Raw genomic sequence first — 27,131 nt, 5'->3', positions numbered from 1 at the left:
AAAATCACAAAAAAATGTTACCTTTGAAAGACTTCCTCAGAAGAACAGGTGGTGCAGTGTGCTACAGTTCATTCATGAAACCTGAGTCATTGCGGCAATTATACTCTTGCATGCTGGAACTATGGAGAGTGAAGGCAGAGGTTCCAAATTTCTTTCCACCACATGGCTGGCCAGGAATTGCTCCTGCTCTTAAATCCTGCCGTTGGCATGTGTTGGAAGCACTTGCAACTCTATACTCAACTTGTTTGTTTGCATTGTGTACACATCTGCCTTGGCCATCAAGTCTCGGGTTTGGGTCTAGAACCTGGAGTTTCTGGCTCAGAGACATGGCCCACTGTGCCACAAGACCACTGAGGAACACAGAATGGCCTTGATGTTTTGGACAGAATATTCTGCCCATCTGGGTAAACAAATAAAGCAGTTAACAAAAAACCGAAAAGAACTGCGAATGTTGGAAATCTGAAACGAAAACAGAAATTGCCGGAAAATAGAACAAAGAACAAAGAAAATTTACAGCCCAGGAACAGGCCCTTCGGCCTCCAAGCCTGAGCCGATCCAAATCTACTGTCTAAATTGTCGCCCAATTCCTAAGCATCCGTATCCCTCTGCTCCCCAACTACTCATGCATCTGTCCAGATGCATCTTAAATGAATCTACTGTGCCTACCTCTACCAACTCTGCTGGCAACACGTTCCAGACACCCACCACCTTCTGTGTAAAGTACTTATCCCCCTTCAACTTTTCACCTCTCACCTTGAAAGTGTGACCTCTCATTATTGAATCCTTCACCCTGGGAAAAAGCTGATCTCAATCCACCCTGTCTATACCCTTCATGATTTTGTAGACCTCAATCACGTCCCCCTCTCAATCTCTGTTTTTCTAATGAAAACAAACCCAACCTACTCAACCTCTCTTCATAGCTAGCACCTTCCATACCAGGCAACATCCTCGTAATCCTTCTCTGCACCCTCTCCAAAGCATCCACATCCTTTTGGTAATGTGGCAACCAGAACTGTACACAGTATTCTAAATGTGGCCGAATCAATGTCGTGTACAATTTTAACATGACCTGCCAGCTGTTATTCTCAATACCCCATCTGATGAAGGCAAGCATACCATATGCCTTTTTGATCATTCTATCCACCTTGTGCAGCAACCTTCAGAGTACAATGGACCTGCAATCCCAGAACTCTCTGCTCATCAACCTTTCCCAAGGCTCTTCCGTTCACTGTATAATTCACTCTAGAATTAGACTTGCCTAAATGCATCACCTCACATTTGACTGGATTGAACTCCATCTGCCAGTTCTCCGCCCAACTCTCCAGTCTATCCATATCCTCCTGTATTCTTTGACAGTCCCTTATGCTTTCTGCTACTCCACCAATCTTCCCGTCATCTGCAAACTTACTGATCAGACCAAAAGTGCCCTCTTCCAGATCATTTATGTACATCACAAACAACAGTGGTCCCAGCACTGACCCCTGTGGAACACCACTGGTCTCCTTTCTCCATTTCAAGAAACTCCCTTCAACTACTACTCTCTGTCTCCTGTTGCTCAACCAGTTCTTTATCCCCCTAGCTAGAACACCCTGCACACCATGTGATTTTGCTTTCTCTATTAGTTTACAATGGGGACCCTTATCAAATGCTTTACTAAAGTCCAGGTATGTGTATAGAACATCAACAGCCCTTCCTTCATCTATCAACTTGGTCATTTCCTCAAAGAACTTTATTAAGTTGATAAGGCATGATCTCCCTTGCACAAAACTATGTTGCCTATCACTGATAAGGCCATTCTTTTCCAAATATAAATAGATCCTATCCCTCAGTACCTTCTCCAGCAACCTGCCCACCATTGACGTCAGGCTCACTGGTCAGCAGGTCTGACAGAGTCTGTGGAAGTCCACAAATGCTGTCAGACCTGATGACATTTTCCAGCAATTTCTGTTTTTGTGATTGAAACAGTTATACGCGCTGGAGTATGGGAAAATGGGTGAGATCATACTGCTGTCTAATCAAGCTACTGCACTTATAATGTCAACATGTTTACTGCTGCTTGGTCAGCTGTGCAGAATGGATGGTAATATATTTCTTGAATAGAGTTAGCTAGTGTCCTGATGACAAGGCGATTGTCCTGGGGACTGGTACGGTATTGATAGTCCATGATTTCCCTGAAATGCCTTGGTAGTTAGTGCATGTTGGATAAGAGAAGTCCAGTGCTTATCTATGAAATGTGGTGGTTAAGTTGAGCACTTACTTTAAACAATAGTTGACTTGTCCTGATCACTGTGGTTGAAACAAGTCCTATGTTTCTTAAGTTCAATATGTAGTTTGCACACTGTTCCCCCAGTATAGACAGATCATTTTTTCCACAATGAAACCACCCAACTCCAACAAAACAGAGCAAGGGTCGCTTTAATGTCCTTCATTCAAACTCTTCAATTCATATAGCTACAGCAGAACAACTGGTTAGCAAGGTTAGATAACATGGAATCCAGGATGAATTAGCCTTGGATACAAAACTGGTTTGAAGGTAGGAATCAGAGGCTGGTGGTGGAGGGTTATAGGTCCCTCCTACAGGAAAGATGTTGTGAAACTTGAAAGGGTTCAGAAAAAATTTGCAAAGACTTTGCCAGGGTTGGAGGGTTTGAGGTGTAGGGAGAGGCTGAATAGGCTGGGGATTTTTTCCCTGGAGCATTGGAGGCTGAAGGGTGACCTTATAGAGCTTTATAAAATGATGAGGGGCATGGATAGGGTATACAGACAAGGTATTTTCCTCGGGTGGGAGAGTTCAAAATTAGAGGGCACAGGTTTACGATGAGAGGGGAAAGATTTAAAAGGGACCTCAGGGGCAACTTTTCATGCAGAGGGTAGTGCGTGAATGTGATGAGCTCTAGAGCAAATGGTGGAGGCTGGTACAATTACAACATTTAAAAGGCATTTGGATGGGTACATTAATAGGAAGGGTTTAGTGGGATATGGGCCAAATGCTGGCAAATGGGGATGGATTAATTTAGGATATCTGGTCAGCATGGACAAGTTGGACTTAACGGTCTGTTTCTATACTGTATGACTCCATGACTCTCTGACTACAATCAAATGGACCAAGAGTATAACAGCAAGGTTCAATACCTTTTCAACACAGAAGAGTACAAGGAACTCTCCAGAGATCTTATTCCAATTTTTGAGGAGGGAGTCAAAGCTCATTATTCTTTGCACAAGCTTTTTTGTAACAAACAGAACTGTACTAGTTCTTCCTGTCTTGATTTTATATGGGCAGCCCAAGATTCACAAATCAAGTGCCTAACTAAGACCCATTAACTCACTAAAATGTTCTCCAACATAGCGGACAGTTCAACACCTAATCAGGATTCTCTCGCCATTAATGGGGAAATGCTTAACACTATCAGCTGCTCTAAATATTTAATTGAGGATACAGCACACAATTATCAACTGGTCAGACACTTGAGTCAGATCTGACACTGAGTCACTGTTCACTGAAGTACCCATTCCCAAAGTTCACCTCATCATCAAACAACGATTAGAGAAAGTCATCTCCCTTTCCAACAGAACTGTGATGCCACAAGGTCAAACTTACAAACTTTGACTGATATGCCTAAATTCAGTATCATTCCTATGGCAAGGTCCAACTTCAAACAAATGGTGCCATTATGGGATCTCCATTAATTATCACTGACATTTTATAGAAAAGTTAACAAGTTGCTCTTCAAGCAGCTAGTCTTCAACCTAGAGTCTGAATTTAATGTGTAGATAATCATTTATCACGTGACTTCATGATGACCAATTCACTTTGACATACAACGGCACTAATATTGCTGAATTCCCCACTATCAACATCCTGGGGTCTTATCATTGACCTGAAACGCAATTGGACCAGCCATGTAAATGCCTTAGTTATAAGAATAGATCAGAGGCTAGGAATCCTGCAGCATCCTATAACTTACCACCTGACTCCCCAGGGTCCACCATCTACAAGGCCCAAGTCAGGACTACGATGAAAAGCTCCCCATTTGCAGAATGAGTGCAATGGGAGTGGGGAGAAAGTAGCATGGAGTACAATGGGTGAATGGGGGTGGGGATGAAGGTGATAGGTCAGAGAGGAGGGTGGAGCGGATAGCTGGAAAGGAAGATAGGCAGGTAGGACAAGTCATGGGGACAGTGCTGAGTTGGAAGTTTGGAGCTGGAGTGAGGTGGGGGAAGGGGAAATGAGAAAACTGGTGAAGTCCACATTGATGCCCTGGGGTTGACGTGTTCCAAGGCGGAAGATGAGGCGTTCTTCCTCCAGGCGTCGGGTGGTGAGGGTGTGGCGGTGAAGGAGGCCCAGGACCTCCATGTCCTCGGCAGAATGGGAGGGGGAGTTGAAATGTTGAGCCACAGGGCGGTGTGGTTGATTGGTGAGGGTGTCCCGGAGATGTTCCCTAAAGCGTTCTGCTAGGAGGCGTCCAGTCTCCCCAATGTACAGGAGACCGCATCGGGAGCAACGGATACCATAAATGAAATTGGTGGGTGTGCAGGTAAAACTTTGATGGATGTGGAAGGCTCCTTTAGGGCCTTGGATGGAGGTGAGGGAGGAGGTGTGGGCACAGGTTTTGCAATTCCTGCAGTGGCAGGGGAAGGTGCCAAGACGGGAGGGTGGGTTGTTGGGGGGGGCATGGACCTGACCAAGTAGTCATGGAGGGAACGGTCTTTACGGAAGGCGGAAAGGGGTGGGGAGGGAAATATATCCCTGGTGGTGGGGTCCGTTTGGAGGTTGCGAAAATGTCGGTGGATAATTTGGTTTATGCGAAGGTTGGTAGGGTGGAAGGTGAGCACCAGGGGGGTTCTATCCTTGTTACGGTTGGAGGAGTGGGGTCTGAGGGCGGAGGCGCAGGATATGGACGAGGTGCATTGGAGGGCATTATCTCTCCACCCTTCAGGCACTCTGCCTGTATTCCTATTGAAGGGCTTTTGCCTGAGATGTTGATTTTCCTGCTCCTTGGATGCTGTCTGAACTGCTGTGCTTTTCCAGCACCACTCTAATCCAGAAACTGGTTTCCAGCATCTGCAGTCATTGTTTTTACCCAGAATGAGTGCAGTTCCAACAACAGTCAAACAGCTTGATACCATCCAGGACGACTCATCCCAACCTCAGCCATTCACTCCCTTCACCACCTGAGCTCAGTAGCAGCAGTGTGTACCATCAACAAAGTTGCACTGCTGAAATTCACTGAAGCTTCTTAACACCTTCCAAACCTACAAACATTGTCATCAAAAAGGTTAAGGGCAGCAGTTACACCAACTGCAAGTTCTTCTCCAAGCCACTCACTAGGTACTGACTTGGAAATACATCACTGTTCCTTCACTGTCATGGAGTCAAAATCCTGGATTCCCTCCCTTTTGGCATTGGGGTACCTACCTACAGCAAAGGGACTGCAGCAGTTCAAGCAGCTAGTTCCGCACCACCTTCTGAAGGGCAACTAGGGGTGGCCAATAAATCCTGGCCCACATTCCATCAATAAAATTTAAAAAAATTAGTCTCTTACGACAGCTTAACAACCAATGTTCAAGTAATTATTTTACCGTAGAGATGGAGCAATATTTTATACCATTTCTTGAAGTTCTCTTTGCCAAATTTCACAGTGGCATATAAAAAAATCAAATACATCATTAGCCCACTCATACCAAGACACCTAAACTACCAATCTTCCCTCTAAACTGGTTTTCTACTCTCTTATTGGAAAAGCCTACTCTATCAGTGACAAAATGAATACAGCAAGAACTCTAAACCTGTGATTCCTTTCACACAGTACTAACACATACCCACCCCTTACTCACTCTACAACAATTGCCTCCACAAGTCAACCTCCTGTCCACTGAAAACATGCACAGCAGCACACACACACTCAACTCAGTAAACATCAAGATCCAACACAATTCATATAAAAATGTTCCATTCTATCCTTCACACCAATAAAGACAAGAAACTATCTCATAATAATTTTTACTTTATTGCACACCATGTGATCCTGAACTCATCTATATGGGAAAACAGGTCACAAGCCTGCCCATTGGAATCAAGAAACAATCCAATGTAAACACAATGACTGAGACAAGTCAGTTACTATCACTAAACGAAAATCAAAAAAATACAAATGCTGGAAATCTGAAACAAAAACCAAAAGCACTGGCAGCATCTGTGGGGAGAAAGCAGAGACAATGTTCCGTTTCTTCTTCATTATGTAGAACAGTATCTCTCACATGTTCCATTCCTGCCTCTAGATCATAGACAGAGAATACTACCTGAAATGTTGAGCTCTACCAGTTCTGCTGAAACCTTTTAAAGTAACAACTGATCTCTTCAAAGCAAATTTTTACATGGTACAACTGCAAAGGTTGGCAAATTTAATGTTACTCCTCACACTACAGATATTTTCAAATATTTTTACGGCTTTGCTGAAGTCACTTTAACCGGAATGTATTTAAAGCCCTTAAACTGTTGTCAACACAAGGAAATACTTGAGCAGGTAAAGGTGGGACATCTTTCAATTTCATTCTGTATTCGAGACCAGCATGGCAAATTTGCCCATGTATGATTTTCTGACTTCTACTGAACCGCTGATGAGCATTGATGATCAGCACAAATTTACTCCAAAGTGACACCTAAGGATCCATTTTACAAAGACGTGCTCCTAGCAAGAACTCAAGACTACTGTCAGCCTATAGAACACCTACAGAACATAGAACACCCACAGTGTGGAAACAGGCCATTTGGCCCAACAAGTCCACACCAACCCTCCAAAGAGTATCCCTCCTAGACCCATCCCCTTAACCTATAACCCTGCATTTCCTATGATTAATGCACCTAACCCACACTTCCTGAACACTATGGACAATTTTGCATGGTTAATGCACCTAACCGGCATACCTTTGGACTGTGGGAGGAACCGGAGCACCCAGAGGAAACCCACGCATACATTGGGATATCACAGGTGTACTTACTATCCATTGCACTTCTGCCAGGAATCTTTCACCCTAATTTCAAACGTATTAAAAAGACCCAGAGGATTACTCACATGGAGGAATTGTTAATATCCTCACTTTTCCTTTTGGGTCATGGAGGAGTGTTAGAAGAATTATCAGACTGAGGGAGAAAACAAAGCTGGGTGGAAGGATGAACTGTGAGGAGGATACAGAGATGCTTCAGTGTGATTTGGATACTTTTGAGTTGGAAAATAGATGGCCAAACAAGTACCATGTGGATAAATGTGATGTTATCCACTTTTGGTAGCAAAAAAAGGGAGGCAAATTATTACCTGAATGATGATAGATTGAGAAAGGGTGAGGTTTCTTGTACAGCAGTTGCTGAAAGTTAGCATGTTGATGCAGCAGGCCGTGAAGAAGACAAATGGTATGTTGGCCTTCGCAGTGAGAGGTTTTAGGTACAGGGCAGGGATGTCTTGCTGCAAATGTACAGGGCTTTGGTGAGACCAAAGTATTGTGTGCAATTTTGGCCTCCTTATTTAAGGAAGGACGGTCTGGTTATGGAGGGAGTGTTACAAAAGGTTTACCAGATTGAGTTCTAGGATGGCAGGACTGACGTGTCAAAAGAGACTGGATTGATTAGAACTACATGGTGGGGGGGGGAAGAAAATGAGATACCTATAAAATTCTAACAGGACCAAATTAGGCAAATGCAGAACCAGGGGTCACTGTTTAAGATACAGGGTAGGCCATTTAGGACTGAGATGAGGAGAAATGTCTTCACCTCGAGAGTGGGTGAGCCTGTGGAATTATTTATCACAGACAGCAGTCGAGGCAAAACATGGAATCTTTCGAAGAAGGCGTTGGATATAGTTCATTGGGCTGAAGGGATCAAAGGGTCTAGGGAGAAACCGGGAATAGGGTACTGAGTTAGATGATCAGCAATGATCATATTGAACCATGATCATATTGGAGCAGGATCAAAGGGCCAAATGGCTTATACCTGCATTTAATTTCTATGAGGGGTGAATAATTGGAAGTATCTTGTTGTCGCCACAGGAAGTGTTCTGAAGTCTGGTCTCGAGGCATGTTTTTGTGGCTGAATGAAGATAACGGTTTTCCTGCAGCACCCACTAGTAGCAGAAACATGAAAGTGTTCCATTCCCCATCACTGTCATCCATCAATGAGTCCAACAAAAAACTTAGAAGAAAAATAAGAAACAACTAGCTCAAGCTCACAATGTGGTTCCTTTTTGTACTGCAACACAAATGATCACGGCAACGTTTTCACATTGTTGCTGATAGTACTGCACAATAGGATTGCATGTAAGTGAATCATAATATCATTGACTAGTTCCAGAACTGATAGCTACCTCCTGGTCCCACCGCTGTTTCATTTCTCTCCGCTCCAGTTCATTCCGAGCGATGTCAAAATCAGCTGTGATCTTGCTGATGTCCTCACCAAGCCGCTGATTGGCTGTGTTGGCTTGTTCCAGTTGCTCCCGCAACATGGCATTGACTTGGGATAGATTGCTGCTTCTGTTTGAGAGAAATTAAACAATCAGATTCTTTACTGAACTGAACCCAAATCACATTCTGTAGTGACTCTGGTGCCGATCTGTACTGGTTAGTTGTCCTTTTCATTTCACACAACATTTTATCTGAGTTTGATTATGTCATTTTCCCGTATGCCTGGGATTATTCCTTTATAGATACTTCACATGCCTCTTACTGAAATGGGAAAGATTATCATCCTCTAATCCATTTCCTTTTAGTTTTTACTCAACTCTTTGAGTTTAGCTCTGTCAAAGTTATAAAGGTGGTTCCTAAGGTTGTGAGGAATTGTTTCAGACCCTATATTAAATGTTATCACTCTGATTTCCATTTCCTATTCCTAGCAGAGGGATTGAGTTTAAGACCTGTGAGGTTATGCTGCAGCTCTATAAAGCCCTGGTTTGCCCACACTTGGAATATTGTGTTCAGTTCTGATCGCCTGATTATAGGAAAGATGTGGAAGTTTTAGAGAGGATGCAGAGAAGTTTCAACAGGATGCTGCCTAGACTAGAGGGCTTGTCTTATGAAGAAAGGTTGAGGGAGCTAGGGTTTTTCTCATTGGAGCGAAGAAGGATTTGATAGAGGTGACTTGATAGAGGTGTGAGAGGCATAGATAGAGTGGATAGTCAGAGACTTTTTCCCATGGCAGAAATGTCTATCACGAGGGGGCATCATTTTAAGGCAGTTGGAGGAAGGTTTAGGGGAGATTCTTTACACATAGCGTGGTTGGTGCTGCCAGTGGTGGGAGTAGAGTAACATACATTAGGGACATTTAAGCGACTCTTTGAGAGGTAAAATGAAGGATGCGCAGGTTAGGCTGATCTTAGAGTAGGATAGAAGGCTGGCACAACATCGATGGCTGAAGGGCCTGTACTTTGCTGTATTGTTCTATGTTCTATTCATTGTCTGGGTTGTTTACATATACAAGGACAAGCTAGGCATGGCTTCACATTGTTTCTCTTAAAGATTGACTCAATGTTTCAGCTACCCACTGGTTTGTGGTGAGCATAACTGTCTTATATACAATGAAAGTCAACTGAAATGAAAGCTCCACTAATCAGATCCATCCAATTAAAGGTGGCACAGTGGCTCAGTGGTTAATACTGCAACCTCACAGCACCAGGGATCCGGTTATAATTCCAGTCTTGGGCGACTGTCTATGTCGAGTTTTCACATTCTTCATGTGTCTGTGTGGGTTTCCTCTGGGTGTTCTGGTTTCCTGTCACAGTCAAAAGATGTGCGGTTCAGATAGATTGGCCATGTTAAATTGCCCATAGTGTCCAGAGGTGTGCAGGCTGGGTGGATTAACCATGGCAAATGCAGGGTTACAGGGAAAGGGGAGGACAGGTGTGATGCTCTTCAAAGGGGTAGTGTGGACTTGATGGGCTGACTGGCCTGCTTCCACACAGTACAGGTTCTATGACTCACTTTGTACTTTCCATGAAAACTTCTAATTATTTTCTGCTACTTTGTCACACACTTTCTTTTCTTAAAAGAAGACCATCTCACCTCATCTCATCTTAAGCATCTGCTGAAGCACTGACAATCAAAACCTGGAGATGGAAGACCATGGCCTGGTTTCGCTCAATCTCTGACTGTCTATATCATATATTCTCACTTGCAAGGGTGGTTCTACCCTGTGCCTGGGATAAGTGAAGCAACAAAGTTGTGTCGGCTCTTGAAAGGGGTGCTATAGATTGTGCGTTGTCACAGAAGGATGAGATTGGTGCTTGTGCTAATTTGAGGAGGGTACTGCATGGTAATTAAAAATTAGAGTGGAGAATATTGATTTTACTGAGGTTTAAGGTTGTGCTATGGACAGATTGCAAGTTTTCAATCTTCTCATCACCTGTCCATAAGTAAATTTTAATTTAAAACTTTTTTTTGAACAACCAGTAGGGACATGTTTACCCCTCTCCCTCTTACTTGCGGATTCTCATGTTGTAAGTACCGCAAGAAACCTGTTATAAAGTTAAATCAGAAATAGAGTTTATTTTCACACCCTATTAGTTGTGGGAGGTGGGGGTATTTTTGAACACAGGTGTTTTTGTAAACATACAGAGAGAGATCAAATTGGAAAGGATAAAGAAGTTAATCTATTGGCAACAACATAGGTCCAAAACAACCAGGGGACCACAATTCATCAATTTCATTGCCTTTCAAATGGAGTCCAACAGTCCAAAGCTGGAGTTAGATGTTGGATAAGACTGAAGGTAACAGGAACTGGTAAGATAACAATGGGCTGTTCTGTGAATGGAATGTGAATGAGTCATGCAGGTCTGCTCAGAGTTAAAACTGCAGGAAATCATGTAACTGCTGGCTCTACCAAATAAGTTACCGAGCCAAAAAAACTGCAGATGCTGGAATCCAAGGTAGACAAGCAGGAGGCTGGGAGAACACAGCAAGTCAGGCAGCATCAGGAGGTGGAGACGGTAACGTTTCGGGTGTAACCCTTCTTCAGGACTGGCGGTGGGTGTAAGGGGAGCAGCAGATAAAGGGGGTGAGGGGGTGAGGGGAAGGTTTTGGTGTGAGAAGAGGGACAGTGTGTTGACATGGGGATAGGTGAAGACAGGTAGAGGGTACGACCTGGTTGGTCAATGGGATGAATGGAGCTGGTTGGTGGCTGGAAGGAAAGGTCGGTCAGGAGAATGGAAGGGAGGGGGAGGGGCTGGAAAGGGATTCGGGGGATGGGGAGCGAGGTTATTTGAAATTGGAGAATTCAATGTCGTGTCCTCTGGGCTGTAGGCTGCCCAGGCGGAAGACGAGGGGTTGTTCCTCCAACTTGCGGTCTGATTTTTTTGCTCTGGCAATGGAGGAGGCCGAAGATGGTCATGTTGGAAAGGGAATGGGAGGAGGAATTAAAGTGGACGGTGACTGGGAGGTCCGGGCATCCCCTGAGGTGCTTGGCGAAACGTACCCTTGGTTTACCTTTGGTCTCCCTGATGTAGAGAAGAGCTGAAAATGTGTTGCTGGAAAAGCGCAGCAGGTCAGGCAGCATCAAAGGAGCAGGAGAATCGACGTTTCGGGCATGAGCCCTTCAATGATGTAGAGAAGACCAATCAGGAGTGTTTTTGGAGCTTTAAGTGTTTCTGCTGTACCTTCATCTATGTATGTACTGTTGTCTCTTGGAGACACCAACATAGCTGTATGGAATCCAATGTTGTTTGATTGGCTGATAATAGTTGAGGAGTTTCAGGCAGTTTCCTCTCATTAAAAATCACTTTGAATTTCTTCTGAGGAACGTTTTGCTGAAATATAAGTTCTGTTTAACTGTTTGATTGAACAGAACTAAATTGCTTGCATGGACACAAACTGTTTGGGTTACAAAGTAAAACCCTCAGACCTGGAAAAACATCCAATGAGTTATGGGTTTTGCCGTCAGCAGGAGATGTTGTATGGAGCAGTGTTAATCACTGATTTCAAAATTGCATGGCCAAAAGGCAGTTGGTTTGCATCCTGTGGGAGTTAAGTGACCAGGTCTCCTAGCGTGGAGTTGGGAGGACAAAGCAGCTAGCATTGGGACAAAGAGCAGTGCAGATAAACAGCAATCAGTTGTACACCCCAGAATTTAAGTGTAAAGTTATTAACTTCTTCTACAGTATAGGAGTAACCTGAAATTCTGTTTTTTTTTTCTCTTTCTTTGAAACAGTCGCCTCTGTAGCAGTTTGTGCCATAACGATTTAGTACTCGAATCTCATCAGATGTGGCAGGAGGCATTGATCATCTGCCTGAAACTGACTTCTGAGAAGCTTCTGGAAGATAGCTGCTAAGTCCAATCACATGAATATCGTAGTCATCTTTGTCGGGCCATTTGTTTTTTTTAAACCAGCACTAATAGAAATGTACTAAAGGTATTGATTTGTAATCTGTTTGCGAACATTGTTAGCCATGCTAGTTTTTTTTCTGACTCTTCAAGCAAGGAGGTTGATGAAAACACTAGATCATGGGATAGCATGCATGTTTTCATGTTTGTGAGGTTGAGCATTGAATGGGAGAAGCCATTTAGATGTGTTCAGAGTTATTACTTCTGTTGTAGGGAAAGAATGTTTTCATTTACAACGATGTTTTCATTTCTAATCGACTGCAAGAAGAAAGACCAACGTCTTGTACTGGGAAAGCTTTGTTTAAGTCATGAACTTTGACCTAGAAGCAGTCAGGAGTAACTGTAATTATACTCGAAAATAAGAATCTAACCTAAGCATGTTTGAAAAGGACTCACATATTTGCATAAATTTTAAAAGTGATATTTTGTCATTTTCTTGATCCATTTATCCTGGCAGCTCTTGACATGGGAGCAGTACATACAGGGAGTCATGTGGCCAGACACAAAGATGTGATGCAGAAGAGGAGAGACAAGAGGAGGAACATTTCCAAAAGCTGTGTGTGTGAGATACAGGTGGACAGAGCCAAAATCTGAGATAAGGTTAGGCAAGACATTGTAAACTCTGAGAATTTTGCTGCTGCTGCTGAGTTTTGCCAGAGTCAAAGGGACCATTTAATGGCCAACTAAAGGAGTCTCTGGTAAAACCATGCCATCAAAACTGTTGTGTATCTATCCAAGGAAGTTTCTATGGTTTCCCAAAATATAGGGCGAAAGTGAGGACTGCAGATGCTGGAGATCAGAGTCAAGATTAGAGTGGTGCTGGAAAAGCACAGCAGGTCAGGCAGCATCCAAGGAGCAGGAAAATTGACGTTTCGGGTAGGAGCTCTTCATCAGGAATACAGGCAATTTCCCAAAATACAGCTGCCTGTCAACTTAACCAAATTGATGTTTGGGAAACTGACAGATCCGACATATCAGAAGCCAAGTTAAAAAACTGTGGACTTGCATATGGCACCGCAAGTCTGCAAAGAGTGATGCGGATGGTTGTGTACGATCTTTGTGGTATTGATTACTTAAAATTTTATTTGAAATATAAATGTCTAATATTCATGTTTCATTTGCATTGTTACAATTCATGATAAAATAAAAATGACAAAAAGTGAATCCTATTAAAATTTTCTTCATCTGATGGGTCATTCAGTAAATGTGGTTATTTAGGTTTACAGTTCCAAAAAGGGGAATATAACAATTAAATTCAGTATAGGGACATGTTACTGCTAGATCCCAAAGTTTTTAAACTCACAGTTACTTGGAAAGTGCAGATACTGTTGTTATGCCACCCAATGCGTTTTTTCTTTTTTTGCAGAGTGAGAGTTTTCACAGAGCTAGGGAGGAGCATGACCTCCTTCTGTTATTGCTAGTGGTTATGGTAGGAATGTTGATGAAGAGAGCGGGAGGACCTCCCTGTACTTCCTCAAAAGATACGGTGGGATCTTAGAAATCTGAACAAACTTTAACAGTTGATTTGAAAGATGGCATCTCTGATAACCCTCCTGAGGTGTCAGCTTAGATTCTGTGCCCGAGTCCCTAGAGTAACAATGACTGAGCCCAGAGGTGAATTTGCCACTATGTACCCTGAGTGGGCGTGTGTTAATGTACAATATACTTACCAGACAATAGTGGAATGGAAGCTGAGAATGAAAGGGAACAGACAGAAATTCAGTGGCTGTATAAGTTTCGAATATTTCTACAAACCTGCAACTTGGGCTGTAACTGAAATCTAAGATGAGTCTCAGCTGGTAGGTGAAAAACGGGACCCCGGGGCAGGCAAGCGCACACTGGCACAGTCAATTCCAGATAAACACCAGTCTCAATCCAACAGCTGTGCATCAAAACCACTTCCCACTCACTGCCATCAGGCAGTCCCAAGGAGCCAAGTACAACATTTCAGCAGAAATAGGCAAGCAGAAAACGGTAAAATATAAAAACCACCTGCAGTGAGGTGTCACCCGTACAGAATAGCACTGGCCTGAGCTCGTGTTTCAAATAGTGGGGCTCAAACCTTCAAGTCGGAAAGCTCCATAGCTAACCAAGAACTGGGCTGGAGCCCAGATTCCGGAAGTCTCACCTCTGAACCCGGCATCGACTGTCTTCACCTGAAGTGAATGGGAATGGGAATATTCTTGCCCGCCCCTGCATAACGGATGCTGTTGCACTTGTAAAAGCACAACTGCATCCAAGGAGAAGCAATTTTCATTCCTGGGATTTTCAAAAGACAACTTGTAGCTTTAAACATTTGAAGAAAATGTTTCAACTCAGCAGAGTTCTTTGGAGAGGTGAAAAAGTCAGCAAGGCCATTTGGACACTGTCCTTTCACACTCTGGGACTGGCTGGATCAGTGAGTCGGTCACTGTCCTTTCACACTCTGGGACTGACTGGGAAAGTGGGTCAGACACTGTCCTTTCACACTCTGGGACTGGCTGGGACAGTGGATCAGACACTGTCCTTTCACACTCTGGGACTGGCTGGGACAGTGAGTCAGTCACTGTCCTTTCACACTCTGGGACTGACTGGGAAAGTAGGTCAGATACTGTCCTTTCACACTCTGGGACAGTGGGTCAGACACTGTCCTTTCACACTCTGGAACTAGCTGGGACAGTGGGTCAGACACTGTCCTTTCACACTCTGGGACTGACTGGGACAGTGAGTCAGTCACTGTCCTTTCACACTCTGGGACTGGCTGGGACAGTGAGTCAGTCACTGTCCTTTCACACTCTGGGACTGACTGGGAAAGTGGGTCAGACACTGTCCTTTCACACTCTGGGACTGATTGGGAACGTGGGTCAGACACTGTCCTTTCACACTCTGGGACAGTGGGTCAGATACTGTCTTTTCACACTCTTGGACTGACTGGGACAGTGGGTCAGACACTGTCTTTTCACACTCTGGGACTGACTGGGAAAGTGGGTCAGACACTGTCCTTTCACACTCTGGGACTGACTGGGACAGTGGGTCAGACACTGTCCTTTCACACTCTGGGACTGACTGGGAAAGTGGGTCAGACACTGTCCTTTCACACTCTGGGACTGATTGGGAACGTGGGTCAGACACTGTCCTTTCACACTCTGGGACAGTGGGTCAGATACTGTCTTTTCACACTCTTGGACTGACTGGGACAGTGGGTCAGACACTGTCTTTTCACACTCTGGGACTGACTGGGAAAGTGGGTCAGACACTGTCCTTTCACACTCTGGGACTGACTGGGACAGTGGGTCAGACACTGTCCTTTCACACTCTGGGACAGTGGGTCAGATACTGTCTTTTCACACTCTGGGATAGTGGGTCAGATACTGTCTTTTCACACACTGGGACTGACTGGGAAAGTAGGTAAAACAATGTCCTTTCACACTCTGGGACTGACTGGGACAGTGGGTCAGACACTGTCCTTTCACACTCTGGGACTGACTGGGACAGTGGGTCAGACACTGTCCTTTCACACTCTGGGACAGTGGGTCAGATACTGTCTTTTCACACTCTGGGATAGTGGGTCAGATACTGTCTTTTCACACACTGGGACTGACTGGGAAAGTGGGTAAAACACTGTCCTTTCGCACTCTGGGACTGACTGGGACAGTGGGTCAGATACTGTCTTTTCACACTCTGGGACTGTATGGGACAGTGGATCAGACACTGTCCTTTCACACTCTGGGATTGGCTGGGACAGTGAGTCAGTCACTGTCCTTTCACACTCTGGGACTGACTGGGAAAGTGGGTCAGACACTGTCCTTTCACACTCTGGGACTGTATGGGACAGTGGATCAGACACTGTCCTTTCACACTCTGGGATTGGCTGGGACAGTGAGTCAGTCACTGTCCTTTCACACTCTGGGACTGACTGGGAAAGTGGGTCAGATACTGTCCTTTCACACTCTGGGACTGGCTGGGACAGTGGGTCAGACACTGTCCTTTCACACTCTGGGACTGACTGGGAAAGTGGGTCAGACACTGTCCTTTCACACTCTGGGACTGTATGGCTCAGTGGATCAGACACTGTCCTTTCACACTCTGGGATTGGCTGGGACAGTGAGCCAGTCACTGTCCTTTCACACTCTGGGACTGACTGGGAAAGTGGGTCAGATACTGTCCTTTCACACTCTGGGACTGGCTGGGACAGTGGATCAGACACTGTCCTTTCACACTCTGGGACTGGCCGGGACAGTGGGTTAGACACTGTCCTTTCACACTCTGGGACTGATTGGGACAGTGGGTCAGACACTGTCCTTTCACACTCTGGGACTGGCTGGGACAGTGGGTCAGACACTGTCCTTTCACACTCTGGGACTGGCTGGGACAGTGGGTCAAACACTGTCCTTTCACACTCTGGGACTGGCTGGGACCATAAGACCATAAGACCATAAGACATAGGAGTGGAAGTAAGGCCATTCGGCCCATCGAGTCCACTCCGCCATTCAATCATGGCTGATGCGCATTTCAGCTCCACTTACCAGCGTTCTCCCCGTAGCCCTTAATTCCTCTAGACAACAAGAACCTATCAATCTCGGCCTTGAAGACATTTAGCGTCCCGGCTTCCACTGCACTCCGTGGCAATGAATTCCACAGGCCCACCACTCTCTGGTTGAAGAAATGTCCCCGCATTTCTGTTCTGAAATGACCCCCTCTAATTCTAAGGCTGTGTCCACGGGTCCTAGTCTCCTCGTCTAACGGAAACAATTTCCTAGCATCCACCTTTTCCAAGCCATGTATTATTTTGTACGTCTCTATTAAGTCTCCCCTTAATCTTCTAAACTCCAACGAATACAATCCCAGTATCCTCAGCCGTTCCTCATATGCTAGACCTGTCATTCCAGGGATCATCCGTGTGAATCTCCGCTGGACACGTTCCAGTGCCAGTATGTCCTTCCTGAGGTGTGGGGACCAAAACTGGACACAGTACTCCAAATGGGGCCTAACCAGAGCTTTATAAAGTCTTAGTAGTACATCTCTGCTTTTATATTCCAACCCTCTTGAGATAAGAGACAACATTGCATTCGCTTTCTTAATCACAGACTCAACCTGCATGTTTACCTTTAGAGAATCCTCGACTAGCACTCCCAGATCCCTTTGTGCTTTGGCTTTATTAATTTTCTCACCATTTAGAAAGTAGTCCATGCTTTTATTCTTTTTGCCAAAGTGCAAGACCTCGCACTTGCTCACGTTAAATTCCATCAGCCATTTCCTGACTGGGAAAGTGGGTAAAACACTGTCCTTTCACACTGTGGGACTGACTGGGACAGTGGGTCAGACACTGTCCTTTCACACTCTGGGACTGACTGGGACAGTGGGTCAGACACTGTCTTTTCACACCATGGGACTGTGGGTCAGACACTGTCCTTTCATACTCTGGGACTGACTGGGATGTTGAACCACATTAGCCTTGCATTAGTGAAAATTCAGATTTGGGTTTTTTGATAATACTTCTAAGTTCTCTTTTACTTTGCTAGTACTCAGAGGATTCAAAGCTTCCCGTGAGAACGAGATTTGGCTTTGTAAATCCAGGTTCTGAAAAGACTTGGGCATATTGAGGTGTACTGCCTCAAAATTAGTATTAAGCTCTTGGTAAGTTACTACTCCTGCTAAGAGGACACAGAAGAAATGCATACTGATGCAAGAGTTGATCATCGGAGGTTTACAATGAAGTAACAATCAGATACAGTGTAGTTGGAGCTTAACCTTGTAAGTTCTCACTCTCTACCATGAGCTAAGCAGGTTTCATTTTACTGGGACATATCCAAGTTTCCTTCACTAAAACCCCTTATCTGGGAAGTATGAATCTCATTCGTGAAACATTCTCCTCTGCTTTTTCTCCAGTGTGTTTAAGATAGTGGGTTACTCCATCACAAGAGATTGGAAACACAACAAGCTAAGGATCAGGACTCCATATCACTGATTTGCGAGAGTTCCAGCTACTGATGACAAAAATAAAGAATAAATGATGCTCACCTCTGCTGCTCCTCCTCTAGGCGAATGAGGGTAGTCTCCAGTTCAGTGCTGTGCTCATACTCTGTTCTCCTCAAGCGAGATTCCACTGCCTCTACATGGCTCTGTAACTGAATTTAACGGCAGTGCCCAACAACAGTGATAAGAACGTCTGGATTTGGGAATAATGCTATTGACATGAATGAGAATGGAAGCAGCAAGAGAAGCCCTGATGCCACCTCAAGCCACAGTCATAATTCACATCTAGTCCAAGTGTTGTGCCTCATCTCACTATATTACAGCTGACATTCCTTACTAGACTCCAGGTTCGGCTTCTTCGCACGAGCTACTGACATTGTCTGTCTGTCGATCCATTGAGGATTGCTCTAAGTCAGGCCCTAGTACAGATTGCATACATTGAGATTTTTGAATCATCACTAGGGAAGACCAGCTGAGCTAGTTTCCCTTTGCCTTCTTCACAGTCTTTGGATGCTGACTCCTACAAACAAGGTCAAAAAGCCCATTTCTCCTGACGATGAGGAAATGGGTGCAGTGGATGCTGTGCAAGGCAATGGTTCGAAAAAGGTTCAGTGTTGGAGACTGCATTAGGCACTCCCCAATCTGATAATGTCAGACTTAGGGGGAGAACCAGGAAGTCTAGCTATAGTCCATAAAATATGGAGCTGGAAAAATCACAGCATGTCAAGCAGCATCAGAGGAGCAGGGAGTCAAAGTTTTGGGCATAAGGCCTTCATCAGACTCCTGGTGAAGGGTCTTGCCTGAAAACCGCTTATTATTACAATTCCCTCACACTCTGTGTTTGCAATCTTGTCCAGCATTAGTTGTTTGGTCTCCAAGTCTCCCCTTGACCTAAGTCTTTGGGTCCTGAAACTTATTCAACAGAAATCCCCTCCATAATCATTTCGTCTTAGCTATATTTCCAACTTGTCTTTAAAAACTATCAGGCTGCCTTTACTTGTGCTTTCAGTTACCTTACATCTTTACTTGATGATAAGAACATAAAGTCATAAAAAATAACAACAAGACTCGGCTGTTTATCCCATTGAATTATGGAGCAGGATGAAAACGATCATGGATGATTGGACTACAATGTTAACTCCAATTTTCCACCTACACCCGTTGCCTTCAACACCCTTGTCAATCAAAACCCTGTCTGATTCAGCTATGAATATATTAAATGATCCAGCCTCCACTGCGCTCTGTCAGAGAGAAATCCACAGACTAACAATCCTTGGAGAACAAAGTTAATAGAATATAGGAGATCCTATCTTTTTAAACTGTTTCCAGTGGATCTAGAATACGACACGAGTGAGTATCTCCTCAGCACGTCCCTTAACAAGTCTTCTCAAAACCTTTTATGTTTCAATAAGGTCGCCTCATTATAAACTTCCATGAATCAGCCTAGTGAACAGCTTCAGAAGTTTTTCCAGTGCAAATATAACCCTTCCTTAAGGAAGGAGATGAAAAGTGTGTGCGATATTCTAGGTTCAGCTTGATCAGTGCCTTGACAAGCCTGGAAAAACGCACTGTTATCCATCATTCTGCAATCCTTTTCCCCTTTAAACATTATTCTGACATTTTTTGTTTTCCCCACCAAAATGAATAACGCATTTTCCCACATTATACTCCATCAACCTAAATATTAAACATACCTGTACAATATATCCCTTTGTTAACTCCTTGTATTCTCCTTGCAATTGCTTTCCAAATTATTTTTGTATCAGCAGCAGATTTGGCTACAACATAATTAGTCCCTTCAACAATTCTGCAATCTCTATTTATATCTTGGATGAACATGCTTGCACCGATCCTTGCAGCACTCCATTAGTTAGAGTTGGTCATCATAAAAATGACACATTTTTCCCTACTGCTCCCAGTAAGTTAACAATCTTCTATTAGTGCCGAAATATTACCTGCAAGACAGTGAGGACTTCTTTCATGCAGTAAAGTGGAATTTGACTTGATGTCTTTTTGAATTCTAACTGCACAACATCTGCTGGTTTATTCATCCTGTTTGTTACCCCCTCAAAAGAACTCCAATAAGCAAGCAGCTCACACTGAAGCAGCTACTGAAGTTCACGATATCAATAATGAAGTGTAAAAGAAATTTGCCGATATCAGACCAACTTTATGCTAAGCTGAAAAATCCCTCTATATTTTAAGTGCAGCAATACAGTTGAATAGACTGCAACAAAGCTGGGCAGAATGGGAAGGATGCAGCAAAAACATTTTACACACGAGCTGGGCTAAACAAATAAAACAAGCACCTGTAGAGCTACTAGAGGGCTTCCATCTGGAACTGAACTGAGGTGGATCTGCTAACTAACCCACTCAACATGAGTGATGCACTGGCACATGATCTAGCAGACCAGGAAAGGGAGCCTGTATCACACAAGAGATGTGCAGCCGAAACTAAAGAGGGACTTCACTTGGTTCATAACCACAATGTTTTGTAGCCAGGGTGAATTTAAAACTCAGACTCATCACCACACATACAGTGACCAGCTCAGTTAGAAGAGAAATCATTATAAACTTTGGAAATATACATACCGAGAAAGAACCAAAAAGAAGACCAGAATGGAAACCAAAATAACTACGGACGCTCAAAATCAGAAACAAAAACAGACATTTCTGGAAAAGCTCAGCTGGTTCGCAGCACCTGTAGAGACAAAGCAGAATTAATGGTTTGGGTTCAGAACTGTGGAAGGATCACTGGTCCCAAAGTTTTAATTCTGATTTTCTTTCCACAAATGCAATCAGACCTGCTGAGCTTTTCCAGCAATTTTTGGTTGCGTGTGTGTGCGTGCGCGTGTGTAAAAGAACTGTCTTCCTTTTTCTTACTCCATCCTTTTGTTTCTTGCACTTTAAGCCCTGCTCACTATCTCACTTCTTTTGCCCGTCCCTCTTTTATACTATTTGTTCAGCTCACTCTTCCTCTCTGCCGCATCGCGCACTCTGTTTCTCAGCCGTTCACACTCTCGGTCTCCACTATCACATGAAAAGGCCAAACTAAACGATCCAAGCCAAGTGGCTTGGACTGAGTGATTGATACCCACCGACACTTTCTGTTGTTCCAACTCAGAGGTCTTCTCAAGCATCTGCTGTTCCAGCTCACCACATTTTTTCTTGTATTGCAGAACCTGAAAGGAGCAAGGCAAGGAATTCACCTTAGATCTCTGCACCTTTTTGACAACGAAACTTTATGTAAATCATAACTGCCAAGCAATGAATATTAAATTTGAATCATCTTATGGAGTACAATGACTATCAGTGACAGCATGGAACTGTAATGTAACAGAAGGCAGATTTCAGGAAGGGAGAGGAGAATGGGAGAAAATTCTAGAACAAAGATCAATCTGCAAGGTATAATCCTTATTGGAAAATATGAGCTATTTTCTTTTGCTTTGTGATCTCACCAGCATGGACGGACAGATTTTGGATCATTGTAGGAGCCTGGAAATTTATGCATGTCATATTGGTAACATCCCAACTGGACACTCCTCTTGAGCAATCTCCACCACAGAACCTGTGTCAGAGGTCTTGGAGGATATCACCCAAGGTCAGCTGACCTTTTCATGGTGAGGCCGATGTGGTGGGCACCCTTCTGGGTTTCTGATACCTGCTCCCAAATGGATCAGGTACCTTGCCGGACAGATAAAGTTAGTCAATTGTTCTAAGTGTTCAATTACCCATGAGAGATTGGTGACTTGTTTGATTTAGTTTTATTACCCCATAAAACCAACTTTCCAACTCCAGCTGAAACATGGGACAGAAGAGACTGCATGGCACTGTTTCAATGAGGAGCAAGGGAGTTCTCCCTGTTGTCCTACAAATATTAAATCACTCAATGAACATTGGATTATCTGATCATCATCACTTTGCTATTTGTGATATCATGCTGAGTGCAAATTGGTGGCCCATCCTGTATTACAACAGCCACAACAATTCAAAAACAACTTCATTGGTTGTAAGAACTTTTAGAATGTCCTGAGATTGTGACAGGAGCTTTAGAAAGGCAAGTCATTCATTTCCCTCCCCATCCCCCTACTCCCCTCCACAGTTCACTGCAAAACAGTTGTAGTTAAAACTTAAATTGGGCAAATGTTCAACTTTTATATAAAAAATCTTTGATTACTAAACTTTCATAAACACATAGTCTGATTGCCAAGAAACGTTGGACCAATTTTTCTGTAAATTGAAGATAAAAATAGCGAATTAACCAACCCACGTGTTCAGGCCCCTTAATCATTCATTCACTTAGCTTGCACGAGGAACAGGAAAACTGAAATGCACTCAATTATTAGATCTGAGCACGATTAGCCTCGTAACTGTGCTGCTGTGTCTCAATGACTTTTGCCTGGGGAATTGTTGGTGTTCGATATTCTGGCCATTAAAAGCTGGATAATCCGGAACATTCTTTGCTTGGATCAGTAGTTTGTGTGTTTTAACTATTATCCTTGGAGTAGGAATGCTGTGCAATGGGAAGTGGTTTGCCCTGTCAGTATTCTGTGTTTAGATCAGATCTTGCTTGGACCACATCTGAGTTTATCTGGAGTCATCTGTCCAAACAAAATTTGGATCCAAGCATTACATTATTTGGCCCGAATCTTACAGCAGATTTAACTCTTCAAAAGACTTCAGCATGATTATCCTGACAATGCCCTGCTGTAGTAGCAAATTAGACTCTGGCCTTTTTACTGCACAGTGGTAGTGCAATCCAATTTTTGTTGACAGTTCAGCCTAAAAGTGTTCTATCGGACGTTTGAGTGGATATGGCTCTAAAGGACAGTACTGCCTTTAATTCAATATTAGTCACCAATGTTAATCAGATTCAACTTTCAGAAGGTTGTTGTGGGAAATGGAACAATTGCCACAAGACATTGGCACAGTGGCATATTACGTGCAACCCACTTTAACTAACACTAAATATCTAAACCCGTAACTCTTCCACTTCACAGCCATTTTCCTCACCTGGATGAGTGCATTTTTGGTTAGATCTCATCTACAAAGGAAGGCTTCACTCAGAGCAGATGTTACATTCCCTATACCACTATTTTATCTGATCAAATATTGTGGATGTATCCTCTTCCTCCACTTCTATTTTTGGGATTTTTCCTTTGATAATTTGGTCCAAAACTAGCCTGGGACCCACTGTCAGATTTCATCTGCTTTACACTGAGCACTTCCTTATTAGGCAGGCCCAGTCCTGTACTCTGATGGATTAATTTTCAATGGTGACCTTGCTGGTGAGGAGCTAGCCTGTACTTCTATAGGTGAGGCTCTCTGCTAACAATGCAAAATGATATAATTATGTCTAGTGTTGTGCACTAAGATCCAGTTCTGTAATTGTCAACTCCCACCAATGTCTATCACATAATAAGTAGTCTCTATTCATTGAATTGATCGTCGGCTCTTCAACTGAGTTTTTGAAGTGCCAATTTCTTGCTTTTCCTCCATACCCTTGCACTCTATTCTTACCCAAATAATCATTCAAGGCTCTCTTGATTATCTCATTTAAGCATCATCACATTTCCAGGCAGTGTATTCCATTGGGGGCAGCACGGTGGCACAGTGGTTAGCACTGCTGCCTCACAGCGCCAGAGACCCGGGTTCAATTCCCGCCTCAGGCGACTGACTGTGTGGAGTTTGCACGTTCTCCCTGTGTCTGTGTGGGTTTCCTCCGGGTGCTCCGGTTTCCTCCCACAGTCCAAAGATGTGCAGGTCAGGTGAATTGGCAATGCTAAATTGCCCGTAGTGTTAGGTAAGGGGTAGTTGTAGGGGTATGGGTGGGTTGCGCTTTGGCGGGGCGGTGTGGACTTGTTGGGCCGAAGGGCCTGTTTCCACACTGTAAGTAATCTAATCTAATTACTTGCTGCATGAAAATGTTTTTTTATCCTCACCTAACATTTGCTCCTTTTACAAATCACCAAGTCTGTGCCCTTTGGTTATTGTTCCTTTTATGAGTGGGAAGAGTTTCTCCTGTCTACTCTGTCCAGCCTGCCCGTGACTTTGAAAACCCAAACCAAATTTCGTCTCAGCCTTTTTCTCCAAGGGAACAATCTCAACTTCTTCAATCTGTCTTGGCAATTGAAATTTCTCTTCCCTGGAACCATTCTTGTAAAATTACTTCTGCATTCTCTCCAATACATTCACATCCATCGATTCCCATAATGTGGTATCCAGAACAGTACAAATCTCCAGCTGAGGTCAGGCAAGTGCCGTGTACAACTTCAACTTCACATCCTTATCAAACAAGCTGAGGACTGTGTCTGTTGTACTTACTGCTGTCTTTACCTGTCCTGCCACATTCAAAGATCTGTGCACATATACACTCAGGTCCCTTTGCTCCACAACCCCATATTTCATTGGATCAAGACAACTGGGACTGCATTTGATGATGATGCAATTCCTGACATCAGGATGGGCTATCTTCATGGAACTGTGCAAAGTAAATTCCTGTCATTCAGTTTAATGTACAGGGGAGGGAATGGCAGGACATCAGGTCAGAAACGACATTGGTTGGGAGTCATGCAATTCAGACAGACTACAACTCTTCAATGTGGCTGTCGAACTTTAAAGGGGAGACCAGTGTTTCGACCTCAAGAGCTTAAACCACAAAAACAATAGTTCGCAAAGATAATAGTGGATGTTGAATCAGTCTCATTTGTTGCATCATGTGACCCAGATAGGAGATATGTCTTCAAGGGACATTCTCATGTTATCATCACCATATCTTGTACAATAATATAAAGGTCTCAGTCTCCATCTTACTGAGTCCCCTTGCAGCATGACACGCTGAGGGAAACACACTAAAGTACACACAATATACATAGTTGAGTCCATGTGAGACAAGTGCTTGTGAATGTAGTGCACATAGATAGACAGCAGATGCAAAACTAAAATTCATTGAATTCTTCAGTAATACATGACCCATGTCTCATTTGTATATTACAGAAGGTAACATAAGTATCACATCATGACAATTGAAGATTATCAGCTATCATGCCATATCACTTTAGAACATAGAACATAGAACATAGAACATTACAGCGCAGTACAGGCCCTTCGGCCCTCGATGTTGCGCCGATCAAAGCACCCCTAACCTACACTAAGCCACTATCCTGCATATACCTATCCAATGCCCGCTTAAATACCCATAAAGAGGGAGAGTCCACTACTGCTACTGGCAGGGCATTCCATGAACTTACGACTCGCTGAGTGAAGAACCTACCCCTAACATCAGTCCTATATCTACCCCCCCTTAATTTAAAGCTATGCCCCCTTGTAATAGCTGACTCCATACGTGGAAAAAGGTTCTCACTGTCAACCCGATCTAACCCCCTAATCATCTTGTACACCTCTATCAAATCACCCCTAAACCTTCTTTTCTCCAATGAAAACAACCCCAAGTGCCTCAGCCTTTCCTCATAGGATTTTCCTACCATACCAGGCAACATCCTGGTAAACTTCCTCTGCACCCGTTCCAGTGCCTCCACATCCTTCCTATAGTATGGCGACCAAAACTGCACACAATATTCCAGATGCGGCCGCACCAGAGTCTTATATCGCTCACTTATAATATCTTGCTCTATGGTCAGTTGCAACGTAAGGAGAAATGCCAAAGACGTGGAAGGAGTTGGCCAATTTAGTCTCTAAAGAGTCTTAAAACTGTTCATCAGTGAGCAAATTAGGAGTAAGTATGTCAAATTCCAGAGATACATTAAGGAGAGTGGTCTAAAAGACAGCAGTATGGCTTAATTATAGAAAATAGGAATGTTTTTGGAGATTCCAAAGTGTGGAAGTGTTTAACTTAAAAAAAATCTCCTATCTCCATATGCTCCATCAGCCTCCTAAACATTATTTCTCTAATCTCCTATCCCTTCATCATAGTGTTTGTGGCAGATATATCTCAATAGTGAATCCTTTATAAAACTCTACTCTCAGACACCTCCATTTTTTTAAACCTGTAATTCTAACTTAATGCCCCCATAATATACCCCTGTCGTATATTCTGGAAATCTATCTCCATGATATTCTCCTGCAGGGAACCTTTTTGAGAGCTTGGGCCAAATTTAGCTCGTGAGACTCGGAGCTCGTAACCACACTGACTCTTGTTTTTCCACAATCCCCTGTACAGTGCAGATTTATTTGTTACGCAGTGAGGAGGTTATCCCCACAGAGCCTCAACCTGGATCTCAGCTTGTGGAAGCAGCACAAGAACTCATTGTTCGAGAGCAAACCATAATCCCTGTTGAGTTGTGCCACAGCATCAGCTGGCGAGTTAATGAAGATTGCATTTGGATCAGACTGGATCAAGCTAGACGAAATCCAGATCAATTCGATTCCTTTTGAAAATAAGCAAAATTAAAATGTAGCGGTTGTTTATTGAACAATCAGGATTGTTTGAAATGTTTTCAGTTCTTTTAGGCATTTAAACCATTTTAACCTCACCCCACCATGGCTTATCAGCCGACTAAAAGTAACCTCTTTTCATATCACGGGGGTCCTCTTTGCCAACAGGAGTCCAATCGCTGGCACTCACATCTGGCAGCTTCATTTTATAGTAATGAATACTTGGAACAATTTGAACCTTGGATCACAATGAAAACCATTTGAATTTTTGGATGGTTCCCTTTAGGATTCAGTACAAACTGACTTGAGAACTTAGGTAAAGTGTGTTTTGGAGAAACATGTAAGGAGGCTCTCAGAGAGACTGGGATTTTTGTCCTGAGCGACTGCTAAGGGAAGACTTGATTAAAGAGTGTAAAAACAATAA

General features: G+C 43.6%; 1 protein-coding gene across 1 annotated transcript in view; it reads right to left on the bottom strand.

The window, feature by feature from the left end:
- The window catches only part of crocc2 (ciliary rootlet coiled-coil, rootletin family member 2), a 296,172-nt gene that overhangs the window by 197,396 nt on the left and 71,645 nt on the right, over window positions 1-27,131 (bottom strand). Inside the window, exons 5-7 of the mRNA XM_072573057.1 lie at window positions 21,412-21,495; window positions 18,359-18,465; window positions 8,355-8,520 (exon numbers count right to left, since the gene is read on the bottom strand). Of these exons, the coding sequence (XP_072429158.1) occupies window positions 8,355-8,520; window positions 18,359-18,465; window positions 21,412-21,495 (357 nt within the window). The remainder of the gene's footprint in view (window positions 1-8,354; window positions 8,521-18,358; window positions 18,466-21,411; window positions 21,496-27,131) is intronic.

This window comes from Chiloscyllium punctatum, chromosome 6, assembly GCF_047496795.1.
Source record: "Chiloscyllium punctatum isolate Juve2018m chromosome 6, sChiPun1.3, whole genome shotgun sequence".
Taxonomy (NCBI): domain Eukaryota; kingdom Metazoa; phylum Chordata; class Chondrichthyes; order Orectolobiformes; family Hemiscylliidae; genus Chiloscyllium; species Chiloscyllium punctatum.
The sequence above is the reverse complement of the archived record's forward strand: the minus strand, read 5'-3'. Positions and strand labels throughout refer to the sequence as shown.